The sequence below is a fragment of the Hordeum vulgare genome, chromosome 3H (assembly GCF_904849725.1).
Source record: "Hordeum vulgare subsp. vulgare chromosome 3H, MorexV3_pseudomolecules_assembly, whole genome shotgun sequence".
Taxonomy (NCBI): domain Eukaryota; kingdom Viridiplantae; phylum Streptophyta; class Magnoliopsida; order Poales; family Poaceae; genus Hordeum; species Hordeum vulgare.
In genome coordinates, this window is record NC_058520.1 from 541,276,045 (window position 1) to 541,285,258 (window position 9,214).

At 52.4% G+C, this 9,214-nt stretch overlaps 2 protein-coding genes across 2 annotated transcripts; both read right to left on the reverse strand.

The window, feature by feature from the left end:
- Positions 1–327: 327 nt before the first annotated feature.
- On the reverse strand, positions 328–1,532 carry LOC123444830 (acidic endochitinase-like). The gene has a single exon (XM_045121686.1). The coding sequence runs from the start codon at positions 1,374–1,376 to the stop codon at positions 456–458; it is 921 nt and encodes a 306-aa protein (XP_044977621.1). The 5' UTR covers positions 1,377–1,532; the 3' UTR covers positions 328–455.
- Positions 1,533–6,865: 5,333 nt separating this feature from the next.
- Positions 6,866–8,163, reverse strand: LOC123440503 (acidic endochitinase-like). Its single transcript, XM_045117067.1, has 2 exons — positions 7,578–8,163; positions 6,866–7,473 (listed from the first exon to the last, which is right to left on the reverse strand). Exons 1-2 carry the CDS (start codon positions 8,066–8,068, stop codon positions 7,071–7,073), a joined length of 894 nt encoding a protein of 297 aa, XP_044973002.1. The 5' UTR covers positions 8,069–8,163; the 3' UTR covers positions 6,866–7,070.
- Positions 8,164–9,214: the final 1,051 nt, after the last annotated feature.

A 9,214-nucleotide genomic window follows, 5' to 3' on the forward strand; every position in this document is an offset into this window, starting at 1 on the left:
CTCTGCAAATAAATAAGAGCGTTTAGAGTATTTAACCGGGTAACTCTAGCACACTCATTCTCATAAAAACCAAAAAAATAAATAAAATCGTTCTGAAGTACTCTCTTCGTTTCTAAATATACGTCTTTTTAATGTTTCACTAGGGAACTACATACCATGTATATAGACATATTTTAGAATATAAATTTATTAATTTTGTTTTGTATATAGTCTTTTAATAAGATTTTTTTAAAAACTCATATTTAGGAATGAATTGAGTAATAGTGTAGTACACGCAAAAGCATTAAAGAAGACGGAAATGGAATAAAAATAAAATCTCAAATGATGTCATACAATTCTGCCATCTTATTGTGTTTCTGGATAAGATACAATTTTACAGGTCAACATACGCAGTATTCGCACGTCGGCATGTTAATCGGACATGCTCCTGACTGGCGCAGTTAACAATTATCAGCTCACACGCTGGACTTCACCTTATCGCTGAACCCAGTCTGCCCATCGAAGAACCTCGACCAGAGCATGATCCCGCCGTACTTCGGCGACTTCTGCACCACCGGCAGCACCTCGGACAACAGGTCGCTGGGCTCCACGAACCCGCTGCCGGCGGCCGCGGGCGCCGCCGGGAGCCCCAGGAACACCTGCCGCGCCGGTATCGACGCCCACTTCTGCCACGCGCTGGCCAGGTTGCCCGCCCCGCCGGCCTTGGTGTACTGGCACGGCGGGTTGTTGTAGAACTGCACCCACACGTAGTCGAACAGCCCCGTACCGAGCGCGCCGCCGAGCCCGCCGAGCATCGCGTCCGGGAATGGGCACTGCGGCGCAGCCGCCAGGTACACCGGCTTGTAGGCGCTCTCCTTCCCCGAGTACTTCTTGAGCTCCCGCGCCAGGTCGTCCCAGTGCGCGCTCCCGCCGCTCTCGATGTCGAAGTCGACGCCGTCGAGCACGGCGTCGCCGAGGGGCCTCGACGCCGACGTGCCGCCGAGGTAGTTCTCCCAGAGGTACTTGGCGACCTCCTTGGCGTCGTCGGCGGAGGAGAGGCCGTAGCTGCCGACGCCGCCGCCGATGGAGAGCAGGACCTTGATGCCGCGGCTCTGGCAGGACTTGACGTCGGCGCCCACGAAGGTGCACGATCCGCTGGTCGCCGGGTCGCAGTGGCCGGCCAGGTTCAGCAGCGGCTTCTGGCCCCTGCCGAAGGTGAAGAGGAAGGCCACGTTGACGAACTTGTAGTTCCCCGTCGCGCACGCCTGAGCCAGCGTGCCCTCGTTGCCGTTCTGGCCCCAGTAGATCGCGATGCCGCCCGCGCGCGCTCCGCCGGCCAGTCCGGCCATTGTCACCGCGGCGAGCAACAGCATTGCCGGAAACAGTTTGCTCGCCATCTTTGTTCCCTTGGAAGCTGGAATGGAGCTAGTAGTATGATGCTGGAGAAGGTTCTTGGTCCGTGTTGTATATATAGCAGAGCCCGGCGAGGTGCGCGGAGGCAGCGGCGCCGTAGCTTCGTTGATTCGTTCCACGGGTCACCATTTGTTAGGCTGCTCGCCGTCGCAAGTTGACCGGGCATGCACCTCTGGATGAAGATAGGAGAATGAGTGGCGCGGGCATCCGGGGGCTTAATTATCGTCACAATCAGGGCCGTTGGCAGTGGGAGCATGACGGTGCAAGCTGATCACTGTCGGCAGTGGTTGACCTTTGACCCGTGTGATCTGGTCGTCGTTTTGAGAGCAGCATCCACCAATCTCGCGCCCAATTGCGTCCATCTCTCGCGGCGCGACGACCATTCTTCCTGTTTTCTTATGGAGTTTCTTCGGTGCGTGAGAGCCCGATCATCTTCAACAGCCGCGCTATGCGCCCTGTCTAAAAAAGACGTTTACCGCGCGCGCTCGCTATGCGCCGCGTCTAAAAAAGGCGTTTGCCGCACACGCTTCGGCTGGTTTAGCGCGGGGATAGGCGTTGGCTCCAACAGCCGCGTTATAATGCAGCGCGCGCGTCGCTCCAGCAGTGTCTAAAAATGCAGCGCGCGCACAACATTTTTTAATAAATAGATTGCATTAAATAAAAAGGATACAAAGTTATTTTACATAGATTGCAACTAGATAGGTAGTTCGAAAACATAGATAGATAGTTCGGTGCTAGATAGTTCGAAAACAAAAAAACTAATCCCAGTCGCTCCAGTCATCTGCACCATCATCATCTTCGTTGGTGTCGTCAGAGGTTGACAGCCAGATGTCAAACCAACGCTCATCTTCTTCAGTGAAGAAGGACCTCCCGCCTGCATTGACGAGGTCGGTCTGCGCACACGCCAATGCCTTCCGACGACGCTTGTCCAACCGCTCCTCGCGGCGTCGCGGCGTCGGCGCGTGTCCTCCTCGCGGCGCCTTTCCCAATATTCCTGCTCGTAGGCGACGTCCTCCGGGTGGCGCCGGCGCCACTCCGCCATGACCCGCTCGTCCTCCTGTGCGACGAGGAGGCGGCGCTGCAGCGCAGTGTGCTCCGCACGGTCTTGTGCGGAGTTTAGACGAGGCGGCGGGGCGAGGTCTAACGCCTGCTGGAGCGTGTGGACGTCCGGGAAGTTCATTTGGAGGCGCGGCCTGCCTAGGCGCCACGCCGCCGCGTCGAACGCACGGGCGGCCTCGAGCGTCGTGTCGTAGGTTCCGAGGCTAAGCCGGAGATCGTCGGAGCATATCTCGGCGTAGAACCCGCCGTTGGGGCGCTAGCGGACGCCGCGGTAGCCCGAAGCAGAACGGCGGCGCGGCGGGGGCGGCGCGCTGGAGCGGTGGCGGCGCGAGAGGCAGAGGGAGAGAGAGCACGCGGAGCGGTGGCGCGAGGGAGCGGCAGCGCGCTGCCTTTTATAGGCGCGCGGGACGCGGCGCCGCAAAAATGGCACGCGAGCTCCCGCACGCGCGGTTTTCCCGCCGCCGCTGGAGCGCGCCAATCTGTCCCGCGCGCGGTAAAATGCATGTTTAGCGCGCGCGCCTTTTTGCGCCGCTGTTGGAGATGCTCTAAGAGCATCTCCAACAAGCGACCAAAAACTGCTCCGCGCGCTAAAAGATCCGTTTTTTAGGCGCCGGACTGCTCCAGCAGAAGCTGCAAAACACTGCGCGCGCTAAAAAAATTTGGGCGCGCGCTCAAAAACGCTATCGCGCGAAGCATATTTGGTGCGCTGGCTTACGCGCGCAGCAAACTCTGAGCCGCTGCAGATGGGACCGCTGGATCGGACTGGATTGGACGCTGCACTAACGCGCGTCTGTTGGAGATGCTCCGGTCCCCGCGCTTCAAAACTGCTACAGTGGCACGCTAAAAAATTTATTGGGCGCGGATTTTTTGCGTTGTCGTTGGAGATGCTCTAACACTGCCGCAATGCCGCTGCATCCACATCTTTCCACAAATACGCGCGAGTATGACCAAATTTGTTATACTGTACTAAACTTATCTGCTTGGAAGTTTGAAGTCTCAGAGGCGGCTCACTGTTGTCTCCTGTATCACGGGCAAGATGGCGGAGCTGAGTGGATACCCATATCGTTCCGTCTGAATCGTGTTGATCTCCTTCCGTCCTTGTCAGTTGTGCATTGTGACGCATATAGTGTCTATATTTATCAACTCAATGTGGTGGAACCCAATGAACTGAAGAAAAACAACTTAATGGCCCTAAAAGTGTTTACATTATCAATTCAACTACATTATCAAAGCGAGAGGTACCCCTCGTCGCTCGCCCCTCCAGGGCGATCGCTCTGTGTGTGTGTGGGGGGGGGGGGGCACCTTCACCGCAATCGGGGGAGAGCGCTGGGGCGTTCAACGACGGATGCGGATGCCTGCTCTTCCTTCCGAGACTATACAACGACGAGGGCGCCAGATCCATGGAGGTGCGGCCTTTTCCTCGATCCATGGCGGCGCGGTGGCTCCTACTAGAGGCGTTTGTCGTGATGCAGGGTCAGATGCCCAGAGGATGTAGGCGGGGCTGGGCGTGGCCGATGGCGGCGTCCAGCCCGGATGCGGTCTTGGCGGACGCAACGACGACTTTGGCCTGGAACCGAACATGGCGGCGATAGTGTCCTCTCCGACGGGGATGGCGTGCCAGATCGTGGTTCCTCATAGCGGAGCCGGTGACGACAGATCTTGGGATACCGCAACCGTGGACATCGCAGGATGTACGTGGCGGCTGGAGCTTCCTTCAGTGTCGACGACACGTGATGCTGGTTCGCGGCGGCGGTTGCTGTCGTATGGGCGAGGACAACGAGTGGCGCGACAGAGGGTACTCCATGTAGCTCCCGAAATCGGGGCGGCGACCCGTCTTCATCAACGGTGGCGGGCACCGGGATCGTGTGGGCGATTCAGAGTCTGGATCTCGATGTGGTGATGGCCTTCTGAGGCTGGTGGCGATATGGGACACCCCTTCCATCAACAGATCGGGTTCGATGCGGCTCGACAGGTGACACATGTGCCTTATTCCGAGTTGTCGGGCGATGCATGTCGCCGACAGGTGAAGGCACCGGTGCATGTGCTATCGACGGATGCTATGCACGGCGTCTTATATGGAGATGTCAAGTCATGCTTGCTACCGACAGGTGATGCACGCTGGCTCTAGCGAAGGTGTCATGTTTAGCCGGTTGTTGTCGGATCGAATGTGGTGCGACAATAGTGGAAGACAAGAGGTATGGGACGTCTTTGTCTTCTGTTGTCTTCTATAGAGGTATCCGGCTATTAAGGTGTCAGTAGACGAATAAGGACAGATGATATAGATGGCTTCAACGACGAGTTTATGCACTTCGGTGGAAACACAACATCTTTAATCATACTATGTTGTCGCCCTTTTTAAAGGTGATGGATTGGAACTTGTTTTTGGAGATGAGAATCGGGAGTTCAACCTTCTGGTAGACTCGCCATCATCAGCGCTCGAGTGGTAATTCATTCTTAATGGCATGGCCTAGGAATTGTATATTTTTCGTTTATTCTTATATCATGGGGATTAGTGGCTATCTCGGAGAGGTACTCTTGCGAGGTATGTGGCACCAGGGTTTGTTTTTCGTTTTATTTCTGGATTGATAGTGTTCAGTTGCTAAATTTTACATTATTAATAATATATGTCTACATGCATCATCCTAATGCAGATGTCCGAGGTTACCCTCCTTTTCAATCAAAAGAATTAATTAATTCAACTATTTAGGCATTCAACCTGTACTGCATAGTGGGCAAGCCCGGTCGTTGAACAAAACAACGCCATGTGACTCGCACATCCTCGGAACTGCTCCAGAGGGTAGGCCGAAAACCCCCAAACTTATACGGCTATACACGACGATTAACAACTTTCAGGGATGGCCCTAGCTAGATGACTGATTGAACATTTTAGTAACACCAGTGGACTGCGAATTAGATAATAGGCCGAATGGATTGGGTGGTTATGTGTACTCATCCGAATTCAGCCTGGCTATAACTATATATTGGATAATGTAAGTGCACCGGCAACTGAATAATTGAGGCTGATATCATAAAGGACATGATTGGAAGTTTTGGACATTATATACTGAAAATTACGTAGTATGAACAAGGAACGGCCGCGCACTGACAATATTTACTGCTAAAGAGAGCCCCACTGAAATATATCATTTCTACATGTGATCAACGCACAATACTAATTCATATTGATTTCAGAGTGCTACTCGCATGAAAAGATATTTAGTAAGAGTACCCATAGAAGAAGGAAAAAATCGGAGCTTCATGTGCAATTGTTCGGGAAAATTGGAAGAAACTAATGAGATTGCTAAAGAAAGGCAGAAGTTAAAAGAAAAGGCACATTTTTCTTCAAATTCTTGTATTTATTGATTGAATAGGAACTCTATAATGGACCAAACATACAAAACAAGCACACACAAGAGCCTTTGATTAAAAAAAAGTTACAATAAAATCCTCCAAAATCTCTGTCTCATTCTCCGTAGTTCACATCTCGATATTCCTTGGAAGTCTCGGATGAAGAGATTGTAAGACACCGATTCTACATCAGATGAAATGACTTTCTCAAGGGGTTTGATTGTCCACATGAATCCCTTTTTCTCAAGAGGTTTGGACCTAATTATGCAAAAGGCATTATGCCATGAGAAATGCCCTTTGCAAGTTATAGTGCTTTCATCATCGGATTGCCGAGGAAGATGGCTAAAAGCACAAAAGGATGGGACTGGGGGGACCACCGACCAACATCGGTGCCACCATAAGAGCAACTCTAATAAGGCCTAGTCAGTTGGCTATAGCATATGCCATATCACAAAAATCCTATGTGGAAGAGAGAGAAAAGAGGAAAGAGAGCGAAGCGGGCACTTGATCTGTCGTCCGGCTACCACGCACCGTACGAGAGAATATAGCCCATTTACAACCCGTACGAGCGCTAGAGCCGGCGCTTCCTTCTTCCTCTCGATCCCCTGCGCCCCACCTCCCGCCCTCCCCTTATAGCTAACCCATTATATGAGCGAATGCTTAGATGACTTGGCAGGGTACTATAGCCAACAACCGACTGCTTTATTAATCATGCTCTAACCATGCTCTAAGATAGACACTACAACCGCCAAGTAGATTGAATCGGTGGAAGACAATTCATCGGGTTGGGAATTGTCGATCCACGAGACCAAACACTAGATACTCCCGATATCAAACACAGCAGACACACACCTAAACGAGAAAACGAGAGACTCCTAAGGTAGCGGTGTTCCTATCCGGTCAAAGCAGTATTCACAATAAAAATGATGTGTGTGCAACAATCGATGCGAAGGCACTTTGAATAGAAGAAAGAAAATGCATGGGTCAACAGGTTTTTCCTTTTCTAAAAAGATAGAAATAAAAAGTGTGCTAGCCATAACAGTTTCGGAGCGAACGTAAATCATCATTTTACAAACTGTTGTGTGTGTTTATTGTTCTGAAATAGTGATACACACCGGGCTTACACTCCGAGTAACAATTCGGAGTCATCACAGAGAATACACACACACACATAAAAGATATACAACTACAAACATAAACAGGCCAAACAACCTATAATACACAAATACCCACATACAACATCATCGGGGACGAACATATAGCAACGAAAATCACACGTCGCTCTTGATGGCGGAGCTGTAGCCCGTGCGGTCGTCATAGAACTTGGACCACAACATGACACCGCCGTACTTTGGAGAGCCTTTGATGAGTGGCAACACACGCGAAGTGAGCTCGCTGGCAGGGATGAACCCGGTGCCCGCCGCGTCCTTGGAGGCCGGCAGCCCCAGAAAGATCTTCCCCGCCGGCACCGACTCCCACTTCTTCCATGCGTCCATGAATGCCTTACGCCCCGCACTGAACTGGCATTCCTCGTTGTTGTAGAACTGCACCCAAACAAAGTCAAACAGTCCCGTGCTGATCGCACCGCCGTCCCACTCGTCGGGGAACGGGCACTGCGGCGCCGCGCTCAGCAACACGGTATTGCCTCCGTTTTTACCCAAGTCCTTGAGGTCCCTGTGCACATGACGCCAATATACATGAGCACGTACACCTCAATACACGATCAACGACTTCGACTTCGAACGGAGCACTGGTGTGAGCTAGTTGCTCGAGCTTACCTGGCGAGGTTGTTCCAGAACTTGGCGCTGCCGAGCTCGATGTCGAAGTCGATGCCATCGAGCACGACATCGCCAAGGGGGCCGGATGACGACGCGCCGCCTAGGTAGTTGTTCCAGAGATACATGGCAACCTGCCGCGCGTCGCCGGGGGACGAGAGGCCGTAGCTCCCGTCGCCACCGCCGATGGAGAGCAGGACTTTCACGCCGCGTCGCTGGCACGCTTTGATGTCCTTGCTTTGGCTTCTGCAGCCACCCGACGAAGGGTCGCAGTGGCTGGCAAGGTTCAGCTCCGGTGTCTGGCCCTTGCCGAACTTGGGGAGGAAAGCGAGGATGACGAACTTGTAGTTCCCGGACGCACACGTCTCGGCCAGCGACGCCTCGCCGTCGTTCTGGCCCCAGTACACGGCGATGCTGCCGGCATGGCACGTGGCGAGGAGCGCCACGAATAGGGTGGCGGTGAGCTGGAAGGGAGTGAGAGCTCGGCTTGCCATGGCTGGGTTCAAGCGTGCCTAGCAACTTGGATGGTACGTGAGCTAGCTCTGTATCTTGAGTTGTGATGGCTATTGCGTATGGTGTTTGGGTTTATAGTGGCCTTGATGGAGCGTCGTGGATATTTTATACTTTGCGACTTACGTGCCGTCGCACGTCCGCTCCTGCCATGTCTGAATTTACGGAGAGCGCCCGCGGTTAAGTAAAGCTGATATGCACAAACATTTCGTTGCGGCCAATGTGTTTCCATGTTTATAATAATTTACTGAATGAGAGCGTTCATCAAAGATTACTGAATGAGAGCGCGCCCAAGTCACAAACGCTCCACCGTACTTAACCGAAACTCAACAACGCGCGCGACAAAAACTGCGGCAACTCCTCTATTTTATGTCCCACCAACGTACCAGACTGAGCATTGCATCTTCAAAGCCTTGTACAGACGGCACTTTAGTTTATGGACAACTCAAATCAACCTCAAGCATCTTCAACACGAACCTTCAAACCGTTGGCAACGAACGGCCCAGCCGTTTTTTCCCCATCTAACGCCGACGTGTATCGATCCGTCAACCAATTAGAACATGTCTTTCGTACAAACTGAAGGGGGAGGGGGCTTTGCGGGAGTCCGGTACCGCTGCCATGTAGGACCCTGACACCCCCGCCCATTCAAAGCCTCTTTCGCTGCTGCCGATGCACCTCTCTAGCCGCCATCCAAACATTATCGAACGTGTGCAACAACCATCCATGAGCCCGCTTGCCTTTACTACGACACTGTCTACACAGAACTGTGCGCAACCAGGTACCCTCCACCCCGTGTCGACGATGTGCATGATAGACACCATGCTTGATATGTGTTCGGTCAAATGCCATTGAGTTTACTTTTGAACTTTCATGTCATTTTTAGAGCAAGAAGGATACAAAGTAATCAACCATGAAGAATTAGTTGTTGTGTGGAATTCGAATTTCAAAAGCCAATTTAGGACAGTAAAACTGAACCTAAAGCGAGCCTTCCCAGCGATTCACGTTTTTAGCCGTCCGTTTTCACGATTCAGTTGTTTCGGGTCGTTGGATCGGTGTATAGAACGAACTGCTCCATAAGTGCCAAAAACTGGGCCTACTGTCCTATGGGTAGCTGCTCCACAGGTCAGAAC

Coding starts and splice junctions, on each gene's coding strand:
- LOC123440503 (XM_045117067.1), bottom strand. CDS start 8,068: ATGGCAAGCCGAGCTCTCACTCCCTTCCAGCTCACCGCCACCCTATTC. Junction 7,474..7,577: donor TTCTGGAACAACCTCGCCAG/GTAAGCTCGAGC, acceptor TCATGTGCACAG/GGACCTCAAGGACTTGGGTA.
- LOC123444830 (XM_045121686.1), bottom strand. CDS start 1,376: ATGGCGAGCAAACTGTTTCCGGCAATGCTGTTGCTCGCCGCGGTGACA.